This window comes from Pristis pectinata, chromosome 7 (genome assembly GCF_009764475.1).
Source record: "Pristis pectinata isolate sPriPec2 chromosome 7, sPriPec2.1.pri, whole genome shotgun sequence".
Taxonomy (NCBI): Eukaryota; Metazoa; Chordata; class Chondrichthyes; order Rhinopristiformes; family Pristidae; genus Pristis; species Pristis pectinata.
The window spans coordinates 101,931,711-101,953,424 of record NC_067411.1 but is presented as its reverse complement, the minus strand read 5'-3'; the positions used below and the strand labels follow the sequence as shown (position 1 = coordinate 101,953,424).

Sequence of the window (21,714 nt, the reverse complement as noted above, 5' to 3'; positions counted from 1 at the left end):
TTCCAACATTGCTGGAGAAAGAGAAGTTTGTAGACGTATGAATTAAACTTGCACAACATGTTCAAGTAACAGTCGTGTCCAGTTGCCGGACATCCTTTGTGGTCAACTGATATGTGGTCATTGTCCCTGACCAAGCCTAGAAGAGCAGCAATGGAACATGGTCTAAATGTGTGCATTAAACTGATAAATTTTGATTTTAAAAAATTATGTTCTTATTAAATTTCAATTGACACTTACCAAGGTGAATTATATTTTTGTGACATAAAATTAAGTGCCTATAACAACATTTAAGGAAAAAGACAAACTCAGATTTGCTGGTTAAATGTGTAATGTTTTTGGATGCATGAATAAATAATTGTAAAAGACTAAAGGTATCGTCGTAATGCAGGGTTACATGCTGCACTAGTAGCTTACACAAGTACATATGTACAACAGTTGATAATATGCTTTTTTTTGCATTTTAATAAATTGGAACTTGCAGTTATGTGAGATTTTGATGGTCATGTTTAACTTTAATGTCTTATAACCTGACAAGCATTCTGATCTTGGCTGAGAACAGCTACGGATAAAATGTGTTAAATATAGCAGTTGTTATTAGTTTATTAACAAGGATATTTGCAATCTGATAAGATTAAAACTTCCATTCAAAATAATGGTTATTTATTTATCTGTGCCTAGAATTCTCCCAGTAACATAAGTATGAGTAATCCGCCTGGCACTCCACGGGACGATGGAGAGATGGGTGGGAACTTCCTGAATCCCTTTCAGAGTGACAGCGTGAGTGTTCCTTTATACTTTGCTCTATTAATAGTCCATCTAATTTATTACTGGGCTAAATACAAGGCAACATGTGGAGGTATGAGCCACCCAAAATGCTTTTTATGGAATCTATAAATAACTTCTGGGTTCCTTGCTTGTGATTTGTATCTGTCTATTTTTCATATTTTATTTAAAGTAATAGATGTTTAGGAAAACTAACTTTTCCTTTCTTCAGCTTCACCTTGAAATTGTATTTACTTGTGATCTGTTTTGAGGAATTCTTTTCTGCATTAGGATATTAAAATTTTATTTCATTGACCTATTGCAGCTTGTCAGAGAGAAGGATTTTTTCTTCCCATTTTCTTTATGGTATTTCCAAAGAGGCATATTAGAGAAAGGATGGACTTGCATAAATATGTTATTTTCCAGCACTGTTCCATGCCAAGAGTGTAATATTTTGTAAAGCCCATCTGTGGTAATTAGTTGTGCATTATTTTAAATAGTGGAATATTTTATTTACAATGCAGTTTGAAAGCATTAGTCTTGTGCTATCATTGAACATTTTACTAGTACAATGGACTGAACATATGCAATTAATTACATAGGTGAATCTTAGAAAATTGGGAAAAAATCCTTATCTCTGACGATTTCTTTCGTATATTTTTACAATTGCAACCTATAGGAAATCAACCCTCTTTGATCTTTGAAATAAAGAAGACTTCCTGGTTTGAGGTCGCACTTGGGTCATTTGTAATTTAGTCAAGTGGGATTACTGGAGTTCAAGATCCCATTTGATGATCCTTCAGTCAAAGAACTCAGTGCCACCTGACATGTTTGTCTCCATGAAATTGCATTTATAGTTGCTCATGTTTAGCTCACAGAGAAATAAGAAATAACTGGCATGTATAAGCTGTCTCATATTGCTTTATCAGTGCTTTGCTTTAGCTTGATGTTACAATTAATGGGTATTGTGAAAAGGTTAATGACATCAGGCCTGTGCTCAATACGATTTAACCAACAGCAAAAAAATCAAATGATCAGATTTTTAAAAATTTGTTCATGGTGTTATGGATAACGCTAGCATCTCTTGAGAAAATGATGGGCCTTGTCCTTTGAATTATTGAGGCCTCTGTGGTAACCACACTCACACAATAATGTTAGGTAGGCTAATTTTTAGAAATTGATTCAGCAACAATGAAGCAATAGTAGCATATTATTTTATGGTAAAATAAAAACAGGAAATGCTGGAAATATTCTACTTTATTATTTGATGGTGTTGGTTAAAGGAGGAACATTGACTGGACATCAAAGAGAACTTCAAATGGAGTGGTGAATTTTTTTTGTATGAGCTATTGAGCGAGCAGACAAGAGCTTTAGTTTAACATCTCATTAGACAATGCAGCTCTGATTCTGCTGTACTGAAATGTCAGGATAGACTACATGTTTAAGCTTTGGTGTGCCATTTGACACAAAAGCGCTGAGCTAACCTGACAATATTGAGGGTGGAAACATTTGTTCCAATATGCTCTCCTCGTATCCCAACCCACTTTTATAAAGTCCATTGGTTCTGTTTCATTTAAAGGCGCGTCATTTCTGCAATTATGTTGATGCAAATTTCAAAATAGGTTGGATTTTGTGAAGAAGTGCCTAAAGTTTGGCATGGAATGGTCAGTATTTTTATCATGAGATCCAGCAACTTTGGGAGTTCTGCATGTCCTTGAATAAGCACAAGTACTGCACCCGCAGGCAGCACATATACTGGGGAATCCATTCAAGGAGCCTGCACAGTGCTAGAACTGGTGCATGGAATTCTCCATGGATTCCATACAAAAATACGTACAAATCTGGAGCAAGAGTAGGCCACTTGTGCCCCAGAACCTGCTCCACCATTTTGTAAGATCATGCCTGATCTGACTGTAAGCTTAATGCACATTCCTGTCAATCCATAATAACCCCTCGCTAATCAAGAATCTAGATTAAAAATATTCAAGGACTCTGCTTCCACTGCCCTTTGAGGAAGAGATTTCCAAAGATTCATGGCTCGATGAGGGAGAAAATATTCATCCCAACTCTGTCTGAGCTGGGCACTCTCTACTTTGATGCCTAATTCTAGATTCTTCCACAGTGGAAAACATCTGCCCCAGATCCACCCTGTCAAGACCCCTCAGGATCCTACATGTTTCCATCAAATTCTCTTTCTTCTCTAAAGACCATTGGAGGCAAACTTTGTCTCTCCAACCTTTCCTCACAAAACAAACTGCTCATTCCAGGTATTAGTCCAGTGAAGCTTTTTCCCTAACTGCTTCCAGCACATTAACATCCTTCCTTAAGTAAGGAGACCAATACTGTACACAGTCTCCAGATGTGGTCTCACCAGTGCCCTATTCAATGGAGGTGAATAACTGTGAGTGACTAAGTAATGCCTGTTTAAAAGCTGGCCTTTGGTCCGTGGTATATGTCTAATGAATTTTTCAGAATCCTCCCAAAATACTTGACTGCACAGAGCAGATAAAACACCATCATTTACAAGCAACTTAACTTTTTTTCCAATCAGTATCTTGATGTTAAGCATTCCTGCCTCTCCTGATACAGCAGTGCAAGCATGGGTTGGCCACCTAATGAATCAGAATCAGGTTTATTATCACTGATTTATATATCATGAAATCTGTTGTTTTGCAGCAGAAGTACAGTGCAAAGACACAAAATTGCTATAAATTACAAAACAAATAAATAGTACAAAAAAAGGAATAACGAGGTAGTGTTCATGGACCGTTCAGAAATCTGATGGCGGAGGGGAAGAAGCTGTTCCTGAATCGTTGAGTGTAGGTCTTCAGGCTCCTGTACCTCCTCCCCAATGGTAGTAACATGAAGAGGGCATGTCCCAGATGGTGAGGGTCCTTAATGATGGATGCCACCTTCTTGAGGCACCGCCTCTTGAAGATGTCCTTGATGATGGGGAGGTTGTGCCTGTGATGGAGCTGGCTGAGTCTACAACCCTCTGCAGCTCTTATAATCTTGTGCACCGGAGCCTCCATACCAGGCTGTGATGCAACCAGTCAGGAAGCTTTTCACTGTACTTCTATAGAAGGATCCCCACCACCTGGGACAAGCCCTCTTCTCATTACTACCATCGGGGAGGAGGTACAGGAGCCCGAAGACCCACACTCAACGTTTCAGGAACAGCTACTTCCCCTCCGCCATCAGGTTTCTAAATGGTCCATGAACCCATGAACCTCATTATTTCTTTTTTTTTGTACTATGTATTTACTTTGTAATTTATAGTGATTTTATGTCTTTGCGCTGTACTGCTGCCGCAAAACAACACATTTCACGTCATACAAGTCAGTGATAATAAACCTGAAATTTGCAAGAGTCCTTGGTGACACACCAAAATGTTCACCCAAGATTGACCCAATCTCAGTTGTTGGAGAAGGAGGCCTTATTAGGGTCAAGAAAATAGGTGACCTGCCTTTGCTAGACAACCAACTCTGTATATTGCCTCTATTATTATAATGAGGCCAATTTCTATTGACGTCATCCATCTTGGTTGGTTACATGTGCAGTGTGATTATGTGCCTCAAACTAAGGAATGTTGAGTTTCTGGCTCTTGGTGTTCACCATTCTCCAAGAGCTAATTAGAAATCTGACAATAGGTGCACAATTCTATTGATCACTATGCTGTAGAAACATTGGCCTGATATTTGACCTGAGGAGCAAAACGATGGTGCTGTTTGCACCACACAGATCAAGTTATTTCTGAGATGTGGGTTTCTCTTTTCTTGACATCTTTTACAATCCAACATCAGCAGGTAACCGGGAAAGGAGAAATCGCCCAAGAAAGGAGACCTTGGGCACCAAGCAGCAGGGCTGTTGTCGAGCAGCTGGACCATTGCCGAGCAGCTGGACCAACCAATCATATTAAAGAATGTGTACAGACTGGGATATATGAGCACTCATTTTTAATTAACATATGGAATTTATAGATAATAAATAAGAATTGTTACATCCACACAAAACTATCTTTAAAAAGAATGACTTAAGAAAATTGTAATAACTACTCTGTTGGAGATTGTCATTGCACGGCACCTTAAGGGCACAAATGTTTACATATCCTTGTTCAGCTTCTGCCTTAGTGTTGCTGAGGTAAGGTGGGACAGGAATGAACTAAAGTATACACAACAGTGTTTATTAACCATCAGGTATGATTATTCATCATACACTCTAAAGAAAAGGTGAAGCTATTATAAAAAACCTAAATAAAAATAAGAATCCATCTCAAGGGCATTTGACAGAAAGTAGGGAAAACTTTCTTACTGTAATTAAATTACTAGTGATTGCATATTTGGAATAAGATGTGCAATTTTCAGCGTGTTATTTTTACGTAGATGTTGATGTACTGGAGAAGGTTAAGAGAGGAGCACCAACAATTATTCATAGATCTATGTTACAACAGAAAAGAAGATCAATCAGAACATCGTATCCATGCCAGCCAAACATGGAATGATTGATATTGTTCCCGAGTACTGAGGGGGTACTCGTGCAGGATACCTTAAAGGTTAACCACCAGGTCGGATCGGTGGTGAAGAAAGCGAATGCTATGTTGGCATTCATTTCGAGAGGTATAGTGTATAAAAGTAAGGAAGTGTTGATGAGGCTCTACGGGGCAAGTGAGGCCTCATTTGGAATATTGTGCGCAGTTTTGGGCCCCACATCTTAGGAAGGATGTGCTGACGTTGGAGAGGGTTCAGAGGAGATTTACGAGGATGATTCCAGGAATGAAAGGGCTTACGTATGAGGAGCGTTTGTCGGCTCTTGGACTGTACTCACTGGAGTACAGAAGAATGAGAGGGGACCTCAGCGACATTTAAAATATTGATAGGAAAGGAAAGAGTAGATGTGGCTAGGCTGTTTCCCTTGGTGGGTGAGTCCAGGACCAGAGGGCACAATCTTAGAATTAGAGGGTACAGTTTCAAAACAGAGATGAGGAAAAATTTCTTTAGCCAGAGGGTGGTGAATTTGTGGAACTCCTTGCCACGTACAGCAGTGGAGGCCAGATCAGTGGGGGCGTTCAAGGAGGAGATAGATAGATATCTAAGTAGTCAGGATATCAAGGGATATGGGGATAAGGCCGGAAATTGGGATTAGAATAGTTTTTTTTTCTTTCCCCCATTCCCCATTTCTCATTTCTATTTTCCCTTTCCTTGGAGCGGACTCGATGGGCCGAATGGCCTGCTTCTGCTCCCTTGTCTTGTGATCTTGTGATTTCCTAGTGATTGGCCCATGGCCTTCTTGGTTTTGGCTCTTCAAGCACTCGTCCAGTTACGTCTTTAAATGTGATCAGGGGTTCTGCCTTCACCAAGCTTTCAGACTGAGTTCTAGACAACCACAACTTTGGATATTTTCCATCTCCTCTCTGATCGTTCTACCAATTAATTTAAATTTATGTCCCTTAATTATTTACCTCCTGTAAGGAAAACAGCTTCTTCCTGGTCTAGGTCTCATAATTTTATACCTCTGAATTACGTTTTGCCTCTTGTTTTCATGTTATAAGGATAACAGCCCCAGCCAAGGTGGTCTGCCCTCTTAACTATAATCGTTAGTAATTCTCAGTAACTATTGGATTCTGAAACTTCATGGCAGGAGCAGGACTTTGTTATTTAAAAGAAGGTTCTTAACTGAGTTTGGTCTTAGTGCAGAACAGAAGATTGAGAGGAAGTCTGACTTGAGTGCAGAAACAAGCAGGCAATTTGTCTCGGATTACAGTAAGAGAGTGGAAATAGAGCACCCGAGTTAAGAAATAACCAACAACAAGTTAAATTTTAAGCAAGATGAGAGAGTGGACAGTAATTTTCTGCACTCCAAAGGGCACTGTTTCATGTTGTGATATGGTAAAGTGATGAGATTATCTGTGGTTTGTTCTAGGCTCAGGTGGAAACATGGAAGTCTAGGAATGAGTTGGTATGTTGGTGTTTGGTGGATGATCTCGAGGAACATTTCATGCATTTCATATTTGTAATTAGCTTTCAGATAATGTATTTGATTTGTTCAGCTGAGATTACATTTACATGGTGCAACATAAATTGAGTAAATTACACTGCCTTCAGCCTAGTTGGAGAGGAAGGTGGGCAACCTGAGCTAATCTGTTTCTAGTACCATCAAATCTGAATGGATTGCAGATGTAAATTAAATTTCTAATTCTCTGTTTGAAAAGCCCTGTAATTAACAGTTTTAAAAAACACCTAAGGTGTAATATTTCTTTAATAAAATGTATTTCTATTTCATAATTCATAGCAACTCCTGTTGTATATGGCACACCTATCTGTTTTATGTTTAGAATTAGTTATGTTGGCAAATTTACTGTCATAAAACTCTCGGTTTCTCGATTTTTGCCTCCTCTGTTGACCAAATGGTGCCCTCTGTTGTTTCAGAAATGACATAACTTTTATGGAGAAAATGACAAATTGCTTTGGATAAAAGAAATGAACTTGATCTAAACAGAAGCAACGCAAATAGATATTATGAACTTATTCCAAGGAGGTGTTTATATGTTTTATTTTCTGGGTTATGCCATTATAGGTGATGGTGCGGTAGCACATAACCTGAGATTCAACAGTCTGGATCAGATACATCGTTGTTCCATGCCACTTTTGTGGGTTTACACTAGGGATAGGTTCGTTTAGTTATTACAGTGGTTTGCCATGAGCCCTGGTGAGACATTTTGCCTGGTTAAGATGGATTTTGATTGGGTGCTTCATTTGCTGGTGAGGTTGTGTCAGAAGAAGATCCGTAAACAAGATCTCTAGCTTTGATAGAACTTCTTAATGTATCCTTGATTATTAAACCATTTCAATCCTGTAATACCATTTTGTTTCTGTTATTCATTTTGAAGGCACATACCTAGAAATTCTTGCCTGGTCAGTCGTACTGCACATACCTGATTATAGCAACAGTCTCCTAAACTCATTCCAATGTGTTAATGGTATCACGTAGCACATTTGGCATCTCTGATTGGAGATGAATTTCTCAACAGACTTCTTATCTATATCTTCTTTAAAAAAAAGACCATTGCACAGAAATCCTATGTACTAAAATAATCAAATACTCTCTGAAAATTCACTGAGAAGCTAACAGTAATTAGAGCGTTTTGAAGACTTCAGCAGAATCGGATGAGGTAAAAAGGCAAATGACGGAGTTCTGAGGGTACTTGTTTTCACGAGAGCTTGGGGAACAATAAGGCATTTGATTAAAGGGACCTTTGGTCATTGTCAACTCATGTTAAAATTAATGAAGGCAATTAGATGTTCCTCACAGTGCATCGTTTCATGATTAAGTGAGAATAGGCAGGTCAGAGAAATGAGCAAGCACCAGAATCAAACTGGTAACGTCTGCCAAACTTGTCAGCACTATATCCATAGAACCAGCTCATCTACCTGTCAATTCCGATGAAGATTGGTTCTGCAGGATTCAGTGTTACAGATCTTGGTTTAGTGCTGTAATGATATATGCATCATAGATCAATAGCAGTTCAGGTCACCACCTCCCATAAACTTTTGCTCTCGTTTTCCAGGCTAGTTTAGGGATTATCTTCAGTCAGATGTGTTTATGTAACAAACAAGTGACTGATGCTCAGATCAGCACTTTAGTCACAAAATAACAGGAGCTGCAGAACACCTCAATGCCATCATTCTGCTGCATTTAAGATATCTTTATTAGTCACATGTACAGTGAAACACACAGTGAATTGCATTTCGCAATGGAAAAAAAGTTACTCATTTTGGCAAATAATTATATACCTTGCAGATGGTCTGTGTTGTGATACAAATCTCTTTAAAATAATATCACTATATCAAGTGCATGTTATGGCTTGCCTTTGTGGTCTGGTGGTATCTGGGAACATGATAAATGACAGAAGAGATTTGCCTGTGTGGCTTTAGACATTTGGGTGCTGTAGGTGCCGATTGGTTCTGGTACGCATCTGATGCACTTGTGCACATTTGTAATTTGAGTCATGTTAGCTGCCATGTTAGAAAAGGTATTACCACAGCCAACAATGTGCAGAGTAGGCAGATCCTCAAGTTAGCTTGAAGCTGTTGCCGACATCACTGGATTGGACTTTAATAACACAGCTAACACCATGTGTTCATATTGCACAGCTGAACACACATTCTGCAGCAGGAAGGATCTCCCTTCACCACTGCTTAAAGGAATCATCTGCTGCTTGCAGGTGAGTTGTTGATTGATGTCTGCAACCGGTCTCAGCTTACTGTCACTGAGAGACAAACATATCTCGGCCTCCCTTGAGGAATGCAGCTGCTGAAGGACATATACAGCTTCACTGGCAGCATTACAGTGTCCCAAGCTGTGCCCAGAATCAGCTGGACTCCGTTCACCTTGACGGCACTGCATATCAACGTGGACGTGGAACTAGAAAGAGTTCTAGTCAAATCTCCAACATCTGGTCAACAATTATGATGCTTTCATTTTTCATCTGTCTGCTCCACTGATAACTCAGGCTCTATAGCAAGCCAAATGAAGGCTACTGGGAGATGAGCTAAATCTTGCACATTTAGTTTCTGGCTCTGGTGCATCATCCACGCACATGTAGGCAGGATTTCTGTAATGAAAGTCAGGCTGCCAAGCATTCTGTCTGCATGGATAGATCACTGATATTCTCAAACAAAAAACCTGTTGCTGCACTGAAGGAGCCCTACAAATGCTACTTGAATGGATCGTGAGATGTCCCCTGGTCTGCTCTGTGCTGCAAGAGTAGGAGAAGGTGGAAGGGCAAGAAGAGGAGGGAGAAAACAACATGGGCACCTTTTGGATGGACCATCCATAACCAACTAATTTCATTGCAATTCTAATGAATGCAGCCACAAACCTCCATCCTACAGCACTCCAAACATTACCTACCTACTGGTGTGGACCATTGCACTGCAGTAATGAAAGCCATCATAACTCAATCATTCCAACCCAAGGCAGATTTACCCTTCAGAATATGACGGATACCAGACAAATGTCAATGGGCTGGTTGCTGATGAAAGACGGCTTACATCGAGAGGAAACTGTAGATGTTCTTGCAGGACACCCTCAAGAAGCTCCAGCCCGCCACAGCTAATCTCCAGCTGGGTTAACTGACTGATTATGAATGTAAAAGAGGACTGCACATTCATGCCACACAGTCCTACTGCCAACGTGGATTTATCTACCCCAGACCAATGTGGATTTATGCAGCCCAGAAAACCATGAAGGCTTGTTGAGTAATCAGGTTAGTGCCTCAGCAAGTGTATAGTCTGTTGAAGCACAGATTACTGGAGAGCTGCTACGTCCTCCAGACATGTCTCCAGAGCCATGGTGGCATCAGTCTGAGCTTCCACAGCAGCATGTTGATGTTGGGTGGTGGCTGCTTGTAAACACCATGGTGCATCTTGTAACTGATGCATACTGGAGTCAGTGGTAAAGGGGATGGATTATCTGTGTAATGGACAGGATGTGGACTGCTTTGTCCTGGATAATGTCAAGTGTTGTTGGAATTTCTATAGCCACAGCATTCATGTGGCATATCCAGTTCAGCTTCTAGTCAGTTATTATCCTCGGAATGTTGATGGTGGAGGACTTCACTGATGGTAATACCATTAAAGGTCTAGGGTAGGTGATTACACTCTCTCGTTGGAAATTGTCATTGCCCGGCATTTGTCATTGAGCCACACAGCGGGGAAATGGGCCCTCTGGCCCTCAGTGTCCACATCAACCCTCGAGCTCTCATCAATTCTCATCTGTTTTTTTATCCTCTTGCATCCCCTCAACTACCCCTGATACTCCTGCCTACCTGTAATGATGGCAATTTACATTACACAGCCTCCCCTCCTTGGACTCCATCTTTACCTCTCCCTGTCTTGGTGTAGCAGCCAGCATAATCAAAGACCCCACCCACCCGGGACACTCTCCTCTCCCATCAGGTAGAAGATACAGGAGCCTGAGGGCACGTACCACCAGGCTCAAAGACAGCTTCTACCCCACTGTGATAAGACTATTGAACGGTTCCCTTATACAATGAGATGGACTATGACCTCATGATCTACCTTGTTGTGACCTTGCACCTTATTGCACTGCACTTTCTCTGTAGCTGTGACACTTTACTCTGTATTGTTATTTTTTTTTAAGTGTACTACATCAATGTACTCTGCACTAACTTGATGTAACTGCACTGTGTAATGAATTGACCTGTAAGATCGGTTTGTAAGACACGTTTTTCGCTGTACCTCAGTACAAGTGACAATAATAAACCAATACCAATACCATTTAACCTACCAACCAGCGTGTCTTTGGCATGTGGGAGGAAACCAGAACACCCAGAGAAAACCTATGTGGTCACAGGACGAACATGCAAAATCCACTGAGACAGCAGCTGGAGGTCAGGATACTTGGAGCTTTGAGGGACATCTTGAACCACTGTAGTCCTTTAGGTGAAGGTGACTATTGTTTGCTTCTTCACCGCGCATGCTAAAATGTTGTCTTGGTCTTGCTGCATGCAGGCTTGGATACTTTATTCTCTGTTGATTTGCGGATGGATTTGAATATAATCATCAGTGAACATGCCCACTTTTGATCTTCCACTAGAGGCTGTCACCAGTCAATCATCCAGCCTGCTCCCCGGAGTTTGGCCCTGTTGTTCATGTTAACAATAAACCTGTTGAAGTAACATAAAGTAATAATGAATAAAGCTTGTAGGATGGTGAATAATGTAGTCAACTAGTGGACTGTCAGTCAGAGAAAATGGCAATCAAACTTACTGGTGCTCACGTTTGTCTGCATCTGGAATACTTCATTCATTTCTGCTCATCAAGAAGTAAGAAGCACAATCGGGCACGAGTTACTGCTGAGAAGAGCCACAGGAATTCCCTCCAGTGTCCAAGATCTGAATTATTATTGAATAATGAACTTCTACCTGAGAAAGGAGATATTTGAGAATTGATTTGTTGTGTAGAAATCTAATATTTTTTAATTAAAATGAGCACAGACATGGATTCAACATAGGTGATTGTAATTGTAATCTGGGTGTCATAAAGTTCTCTATGAATGTAAGATTTTTGCACAGAATAATCTTCCAGATGGAGCAGAAGCATTTAAGAAACAATTCTGGGGATGTTGGAGTATTCAGATAGAAGGAATGAATGGTTGTCCTCGTTCGTAATGATTTTGTGAGTTATCAGGTAAGATTAGATTTGAACCTTGATTTCAAATTTGGAGGCTTATTTTTAAAACTCCTTTGGCACATAATCTTCAGTACCTAGGTACCCTGCTCAGCACACGGGCTATGCTCACAGGGACAAGAGTGATAATAGAATCATTGCTGGGGGAGTCATTGCAGCAGTACATATTAGAGACATGCATCACTGACTGCATTGCTGTGCCAGGAACCTGGCACAAATTCCTGCCCTCAGCTAGCAATCCTGCATCAGTGAATCACTCTTGGCTCAGTGTGGAGAGTCGGGTCAGGACCAGTTGTGCAACCGTCCAGCACAGAGATGTGTGGCTCAGCTCAAGACTGCCCCTTAGCTGGCATGGTGAGTCTCGGGCACTGCTGAGGACTGGCACCTGCTCCATCTGTAGACAACCGCCCAGATCCAACTTTCTTTCTCAGTACCATCTTTTGATTGCATCAGAAGCTATTGCTTCCCCCTCTTTACTTGGCTTCACAGCCCTCCCTCATGTTTCTCTATGAGCGTCCATCTCATCTAATTGGAGGTGATCAGAAAAACGGTAGGAACAAGGCAGTCTGTCAACATATAAGATAAGGTAAGGTATCTTTATTAGTCACGTGTACATCGAAACACAGTGACATGCACCTTTTTTTGCGTAGAGTGTTCTGGGGGCAGCCCACAGGTGTCGCCACACTTCCGGAGCCAACGTAGCATGCCCACAACTTCCTAACCCGTACACCTTTGGAACGTGTAAGGAAACAGAAGCACCCGGAGAAAACCAGCACAGACACAGGGAGAACGTACAAACTCCTTACAGACAGCGGCCGGAATTGAACCCAGGTCGCTGGCTCTGTAATAGCGTTACGCTAACTGCTATGAGCAGGTGCTGCCAGTTCCCAGCAACACCTGCAGTTGTCAGAGTGTGGTGCTGAGCCTTGTGTATCAGCATTAATCTGCCACACTGCTGGTCCCAGCCCGCCCAACACCAGCCCTCACGGCCCGCCCGACGCCCCCTCATGGCCCGCCCAACGCCCCCTCACAGCCTACACGACACCAGCCCTTACAGGCAGCCTCACTTTCTTTCCATTTATTTTAAACATTGATTTTATTATTTAGTCTTTCATTCGTTTACCACGTTTACCCTCTGAACTTTGACTTTCTTGCACAGGAAATGCTTGATTAAAAAGTAATATTTATCTTATTTTTCTAATTGCTAAGCCTATAACAAAGGAAACAGCTACATTACAAACCTCATCAAATAAAAATACTGTTACTAAAGTTTAAAAAAAACTTCCTTAATTAATTCTTTGAGAAAATTCTTTTTTCTTTCTGAGTCTTTTCTGATGTTCACACCTAATGTTGCTCAGCATTGTATTTAGAAACATTTTAACTGTCCAATATGTGTTTTATTTTGTTGCTTTTGGCTCTATATTCATGTGCATTTCTGTATTGTTATCACATGGATTTTTTTTCTCCTTCAGTTTTCTGTACTTGGTTTAGACACACAGTTGTAAGGAACTTCATGGAGTATTGCTAGTTTCAATTTTCTTTCTTAAAACTATTATGTGCTTTCATTGTGATTGTGCTTTGTGGCTTAAATCTTCCACGGCTTTGCCGTTCAGAGAAGGTGTGATTTGCGACCATCTTCTGAAAGGGCTGAGTGACTATTCAGTTCTGTCTTGGCTGGTACACTCCATCTGCTACAAACAAGCAATCAGTCCATTGGATTCATAGAAAGCCTAGAACCTTTAACAACATCATAGCCACATTGCTGAAGACCAGTATATGAGAGTTTGCCTCCCCCCAGCTTGGTCAATACAATAGTAAAAGTGGTATCTACCCAGCAGATATTAAGAATTGTCTGAGTAAGCCAACAAAAAAAGGATAAACAAACAGCAGCCATTGTTGCTCTGTCAGCCTGCTCCAGAAAACATGGTAAAATACTACCATCCAATCACCAATACTCTGCTCGTCAGTGTGCAATTTGAGTTCCACCAAACTGCTCACCTTCCAGACATTGATTCTAGCCTTGATCCAGCATGGACACAAACTAAATGTTAGTGGAGGGGAGAGAGACCCTTGATTACAAAGCAGCTTGTGACCAGTCAGGCACCAAAGAATCCAAGCAAAACTGCACCTTGAGTTTAAGAATATTGCTGAAGTGGGTGGAGTCATTTCTGACGTGGTGGAGGATGATCTTGGTTCCTTGGAGCCAATTGTTTCACCCAAGAACACTACTGCGGGGGTTCCTCATGGAAGAAAAAGCAGCAACATTGTCAATGAACGTTCCTTCATCATTGCAACTGAATATCCTGGAATTCCTTACTTGACACCACTGTTAAAGAACAATGAGCTAAGAATTGCAACTTCTTATGATAAAGGGCCACAGCCATCTAGTGAAGGCAGATAGTGTAGTATCTGCTCTTCTTGTGTTCCCAATATATTGGGACAATACTTAAAGGTATTTTGTCTCTGCAGAAGGTATGTGTGGGAACAATATATGTGTAATTTGTGAACATAGTTCATGTTGAATGTTGATATTTTTACTGAAGAGGTTGAAAGTGGACAGAGATCACATTAGAAAATCATAAACCAATCCTCTGTCGACAGAGGTTTACATTTGCCAGTGCGAGGTGTGAGACTCCGTCTTGTGTAAGGTGTGACAGCCAGCTTATGAGTTGCTGTGGTGGGAAGAAGAGCAGACATTGCATCCACTGTACAATCGGTTTGTAAAACAAGCTTTCGGTACAAGTGACAATAATAAACCAATACCAATGCCACTGCTGGACTTCTGATCAACCATTAAACACGTTTCAGTTTAAGAATCTTACAACTCAGCTCAGGATGGAGATGGGAACAATTTTGAGACAAAGGCACCTATTGAGGCCCTTGCCCTTTCGGATGTCAAGTTACAGACCCGATTGTATTACATCAGAATCAGGTTTATTACCGCTGACACATGTTGTGAAATGTGTTGTTCTGTGCAGCAGTACAGTGCAAGACATAAAAGTTACAGTAAGTTACAAAATAAATAAATAGTGCAAAAGAGGAATAACGAGGTAGTGTGCATGGGTTCATGGACCGTTCAGAAATCTGATGGTGGAGGGGAAGAAGCTGGTTCCTGAAACGTTGAGTGTGGGTCTTCAGGCTCCTGTACCTCCTCCCCAATGGTAGTAACGAGAAGAGGGCTTGTCCCAGATGGTGAGGGTCTTCAGTGATGGATGCCGCCTTCTTGAGGCGCCGCCTCTTGAAGATGTCCTCGATGGTGGGGGGGGGGGGGGGGGGGGGGGTTGTACCTGTGATAGTCATTCCACTCTCCAAAAGGTTGAATGTGAGTACAACAGACTTGAATTAATATCATTTACTCATGACATTTATTGGTGGCTTTATATACATACATGTTGGAGTATAGTGAACAGAAATGTTAAATTTGGGCATTACTTCTGTAATTTGTTGACTTTATGTTTGGCAATGAAGGAAAATGCTGTTCGTAAAAGAATTTCATATGCTCTTTTGTTTTTTTTTTGCAGTATTCTCCAAGCATGACAATGAGTGTGTGATCTCGTATCCCTCCTCATGATCAAGGCCAGAATGGTTTGCCTCTTAAAACGTGAAATAAGTACATCCAAGAGAAAAATAAAATATTTTACAAAGCTCTGCAGAAAAAGAGGTTTTGATTCTAGCAAAGACCCTGTTGTTCTGCAAATGACAGGTGTCTCATTGTGTACTGAAAGCGGGTCCAAAATATTCTTTTTAAGTTTACAAAACCTCAGAGACTGAACAGTTCAACCATTTAAATGTAGGATATGCCTAATCTAGGCAAAACACAGCAACTTACATGACTTCCCATAGTTAAGTAAGACATGGTGTGCTTGATTCAGCTGTTTGAAAGAATACAATAACAAATACAGCTTAATGTGAGTCAACTTTCTTCTGTTCTTCCCTTCCAATTCACTTTTTAGTCTCAATATCTCAGAAATTATGTTACTTGTAATTTTGTAATGTATAAACAAGCTCCTGATGATACCTCTTTTTATGCTTTATATGACATCATTGCTACTCAGCAGAACAAATATACTAGCCAAACACTGTAGGATATATGTGGAAGGGAAAAAGAAAAAGCTAATGAATATCTTGCACTTAATGTTGTGTTCAGTAAGTGTTATTCATTAATTAGAACTACATTAATTGTCGTGTGATATAGGAGAGAGCCTGTCTTTTAATCATAGAGTACAGTGGTGGATTCGGGTCCTTAACTACAGTCCTGGCATATCAATGTTGAACACTAGATGGACTATGCTCATGGTCACTGACAACAGCCGACAAGTGCTATAGTAATTGCAGCTAAGAAATTGCAGAATTGTTGTTTTATTTCTCTCTTTTCCCTTTTCCCTGACGACATTAAAATGATGCTGAGATGTAGTACTCTAGGAGTGTGATTAAGGATATTTGATGGTAAATTGTATAACCTGGGTGACCTGCGGTCTGCCACTAATGGAGAATGGCCATCCTTGCTCATTTAATATCGCACCATAAAATTCTGTGTTTTAGCCATTACCTCTTTTTTAAAAAAAAATTGAAAATGAAACTATCTTTTGTAAATGTTCATGTATCCCTTATTCTTCATTTTGTGCAAAATGATATATTGTAAATGTACATGATGTGTAGATTGTAACAAACTGAAGTTTTTTGTTTGGTCTTTGATTTGTATGTGTGAAAATGAGGGTTCTCAAAGTCACTGCAGTTAGGGTCTTTTCCCATGGGGAAAGTTCTCTGGTCTGACAATGGAACTAGTGTAAAATTTTGTACAAATTGCTGGCTAACTTTTTCTGTTCTCAGACCAGTATACAAATGTTTAAATGAAATTTACCAAACTTTATCCAAATGGAACCATAATTTTGAAGCTCATTTTAATCATGCATGTTTAAAAGTTGTACAATTCTGTGTTTAACTAACGTAACCATTTGAAGTTAACCAGCTCCAAACTCCAATTATACAGTTGATATTTTTTTAAAAAAAGTTAGTTCCTGTTACTATATCAATTTTCTATTTTAGACAAATGAATTAAGTGTAGAACATGTTTTTTAATTGTTCTGGGACTTGGGTGTGGGAACTGGTGATAATGATTGCACAACACTGGAGTGTTGTACAGTTTGAATCATCTTGCTATCACTTATAATTATGGCAATGGATTTCTAGTTAGAAGTATTTAAGAGAAGCAAAGTAATCTGTGAAAATTTTGCAAAATAACAAAAAAAAAGGAAAATTGTACGTGTAATCCTTTCCCTGTGATTCCTCATTTGAAAAGGCCCTAACAATCAGAAATGTACGACAGCCTACTTATTGTTTCAAGAAACAGTACATTTCAACAAAAGGAAAAAAGGCACTGCCACATCCCAAAAAAACTAACTTTAGTTTGGGCATTCAGACTTTTTTTCCTTGTATTACTTTTTGAAGATATTTATATATTAACTAGCAATGAAATGCCAGTACCATATCAAATGCAGAGTAATCACATACAATCGTGGATTTCAATCTGAATATAATGCTGATCGTTGTGAAGGTTACAGATAGCTTTCTTTTAGTAACACTTTATTCTTTTTATGGCCTTCATGAAATTATGCCACTAAACTATATTTAAATGCACAAATTAGAGCATTGTGATTGGGTTCTGGGAAAGATTGACCTGTTCTCATTCAGCAGCTTCAGCACGCGAGTACATTGTTCTGCAAACCATGTCTTGAACTGCAGAAACACTTTGAACTGCCAAACTTCTTCACTGAACCAGGTCAAAATACTATCGTCCCTCTAAGCTTCATTTGATCTTGAGTTCATTAAACATTGATATATTTTGTTATATTTTAGAATTCTGAACAGCTAGGATGAACAGTGTTACTTGTCTGAGTCATACATCCATTCTCGTAACATTAAACCATTTAACCGAAAAAGATATCACCGCGTGAGCTCATTGAGTACTTGGGTTACGTATTTACAAGAAATAACTGGTTTATATTTTCATAAACCATTGCTTTCCACCAAAAATCTGCAAGAAAATTATTTATAATTCATTTAATGAGAAATAACGTAGATTTTTTTTAAAGATTGGGCATATATTTTGATATGCATTTAATCTGCAGGCAGTGGGCAAGGCGGTGATGATGGCAGGAGGTCTGACCAAGTTTTTGACGGAACCTCATTTCAGTAGATTAGTGAGCTTCCAGTGCTGAACAGCCAGGTTGGAAACTTGCAGTTGCACCACAGAGTCCACAAAAAGTAAACATTGAAATGTGATGGAGGGACCACTGCAGTGTACAGGAGGGTAATTGTGGGCCAGCCCATTCATGCTCACTTCACTCAGAGCATGTACTTCACAGCGTAGAAGAAAAAAATTGCATTGGGACCACACATAAGGGGTAGCATCTTGGTTTGTGCGCTGTCTAAATCATTTGGTTCTTTTAGACAGAAACACTGTTCTCTTGTATTTCAATCTGCTCCAAAATTGCAGTCAGCTACTTATCAGTGGGAACAGAGCAGTTAATGCTGCATCATTGTTTACAGCTCGCAGCTGACCTATTACCACCCAAAATTCAGAGAAAATATATCCTAATGTTATTTTTTGATCAAGTGGTAAAGCACACAGTTAGCTTGTTTAGATGGATTTTATGAAATACGTTGATTATTTGAGTATGCATGGTCTGTCCCTTCTGTTTCAGCACTGAATGTTATGAGGTGTCCAGTCTGCAATCTAATATTTCATCATGTAAAATTTGTTTGATTAATGGATTAAAAAGGCTACATTTCCAATTTCTCAGCCCCATCTTTGGCTTCAGAGTACTGGAATTGCGTCATGTCCACTGAGAAATGGAACAGTTTCTTCTGATGCTAAGTGTAGTTTGCTCAGATTATTTATCTGGGGGGATATTTTGGTTATTTCACAGTGTACAGTGATGAATATTCTGTCAAACATATAAAATTATGTTACATATTTGCCTTGTGTAGTTTCAGATCATGTGCTAAAACTGGTTCAATGCTGCAATTTAGGCAGCAAAAAAAACAAAATATTTCAGTTTAACAGAATTTGCTTTTGTCAGTGAACTCGGTATAATCCACAATGCCAATTTGAGACGTGTATGTTAGTTATGAAAATTAATCTTGTGACAGTTTTCCCTTATACGTGGCTATGATTTCTCTATTGCCTTTACTTCGTGCCTCACATTGAGAAATGATTATTTAAAAGGAAATCTTGCCTTTGACAGGAAATTCATGTAAGCAGTGCTCCCAGGATTCAGTTTTCTTTCCTTTGGTGTCAGAAAATGCAGTGTTCTTTGATCTATTTACCATTTACCACTATTTTTCCAACATTTGCACAAGAGATTACGAAAGACAAATATAAATAAATTTAATTCTGCGATGGATAGGTAGCTGCAATAACAGCGTGGTAATTGTTCCAAAAGTCATTCTGGTGTGTTATGTAAAATAATGTAGCTTGTGTAAGAAACTTTGTCTTGACTATGGTTTATACTGTAAAATAATGTTGTAAAGCGCAATTTGGTTCCATGTAGCAAGCGTGTTTCTGTAGTTATTGTTAGTATGTCACTAAATTAGCCAATTCTTTATTATTTGGTTTTTTTTTGTATTTGATTTTTTTGCCTTGTTGAGCATGCTTAACTAACTCTAGAATCTCGGATGTGGATATCTTAAAGATTTCAGCCAACTAAGCAGAAACTGCCAGAAAACAATAAATTCAGCTTTTCTAATTGAAGTATTATTTTGCCCTGAATATCTATTGTTTCATTTTACAGAAAATAACATTAATATTTAAGTTAGTTTACATTGCCCTCTAACCTCAAAATGGCAAAATCTAAATTAACCTTCATAACAAAAAAATCCATGTGCCTATACAGTATCTATATGATGCATCTCATTCAAATGCACATGATGTAAATTGAAACTGTGTATAATTTGCAAAGGTAAACAGGTTTTATATTCAAGAACATTCACTTAATTAAGTGCTTAATACCCCAATGTTTTGTACTTTTCATTTGTCTATATACTCCCTCATCGATTATATTAAGTAAATTCCACATTCTGTTTTATATATTCTATACTTTTTTATGAAATGTCATATAATTTCAGAAAATTGTGCATTAAAATTATATTGTTTTGACTTAGTTTTAAAAATCAACTGAATTTCTTGAATAAAAGGGTGAGAGACACTAAAAACTGGTGTATAGTTATGGTTATTAAATCTAAATTTAGCCTAGTTGGGCCAAAGAGGAGCCATGCAGTTTTTAAACCAATCATCTTTTTTTAGTGTGGTTCTTTTGAAATCAAATTCACTCTGTAACATGATGCTATACAGCTCGTAAGCAGTTGGACTCATTTCAGAAAACAGATACCCTGACGTTTATTACAATGCATAATTAAATAATAAATAATATTTCAACCAGTTAAAAATTTGTGTAGCCAGATAGGGTTAAAGAAGTAAACTCTTTAACCTATTTATACAGTGGTAAGGGAGGTTACAGTGCTTCAATCATCTTTGTATTTGGTGGTTTCCCTTGAGTTAGAGCTGTGCTGAAGAACCTGCTGACAGATATTGAGTATGTGAACATGGAGTCAGGGGGAAACTCTAGGTAGTGGAAATTCACAACTCCTGGAAACAATTACACTTTGTCAACCAGTGGCATTGCTACGACAATGTTGTGCTTATAAACTAGAGATCTGCTTCTGCACTTTGTTCTTAAAATCAATTCAATATAATCAGTCACCAATATTATTTTTCTTTTAATTTGTTTCTTCTAACAAGAATACAATCAAAGCTATTTTACTTCTCAGTGAATTTAAAACAAAAGAGTTTCCAAATTCCATCCTCTATTCCATGAGCATATCAAAGAATTAACATATGAAGTCGGTACCTATATAACTCTAGGTTTTTAGGGCAAATTTAATTTATGCAGATGGTCTTTAGAAGTTGCTGTACAAAGTTTGAAGCATATCTTGGTGGCTGCCCAGCACCACACATCATTGCATGAACTCAATGTTTAAAATGAATTTCCTTATCCCAGTGTTTTACTACTTTGTATTTGTTCCTGCGGACACAACAGTATTGTGTTTAATAGTTCTGCCTTCACTTTTCTTTGTGTTCCTGAGTACTACTTAGCGATGTGTCCTGGTTCATTGGTCACCACGTTATGTACTACACCATTTGTATGTTCTTTAAAATGTAAAGTTTCTTAGATTGAAAAATTGCTCATTAAACTGTTACATCAAATGTACTATAGACCTTGGTCCTTGATTTAAATAATAAATATTATGTACCGAGCTTCTTCAATGGATTCACTGCTATTGGGCAAGGACACAAAATTGTTTCAAAGGCACAGGTAATGGCTACAGTGACTCATGGAAAAGCTTGTAGGCCTAATTCTGTGGATATTTTAGCATCTGCCTTGTTTCGTTGTATGTTTTGTGTTTTTTTTAATTTGCATCCAATAAAACTTAATCTCTTTCACATGTAAACTACTAAATTAATAAGGATTTGGGGTAATTTTCTGACTTGGGCAGATCAGATGATGTTTACTAAAATATCCACCCATAAGTCATATAATAAATTTCTAAAAAGTTAGCAGTCCTCTAAAGCAAACTAATAAAACAAATGAAAACAAGCTGATTCTTTGCAAGTTATTGCCCTCAAAGATATTTGTTGAACTGTTTTAGTCACAAGTAGTGCTTATTGATGAGGTGGATAACG

At 38.9% G+C, this 21,714-nt stretch overlaps 1 protein-coding gene across 2 annotated transcripts in view; it reads left to right on the top strand.

The window, feature by feature from the left end:
• The window catches only part of LOC127572339 (single-stranded DNA-binding protein 2), a 299,567-nt gene extending 278,358 nt beyond the window's left edge, over positions 1 to 21,209 (top strand). For both annotated transcript variants that reach the window (XM_052019481.1, XM_052019480.1), the window contains 2 exons: positions 679 to 777; positions 15,494 to 21,209. In XM_052019481.1, coding sequence (XP_051875441.1) covers positions 679 to 777; positions 15,494 to 15,523 — 129 coding nt within the window. In that variant the 3' untranslated portion in view covers positions 15,524 to 21,209. The remainder of the gene's footprint in view (positions 1 to 678; positions 778 to 15,493) is intronic.
• Positions 21,210 to 21,714: the final 505 nt, after the last annotated feature.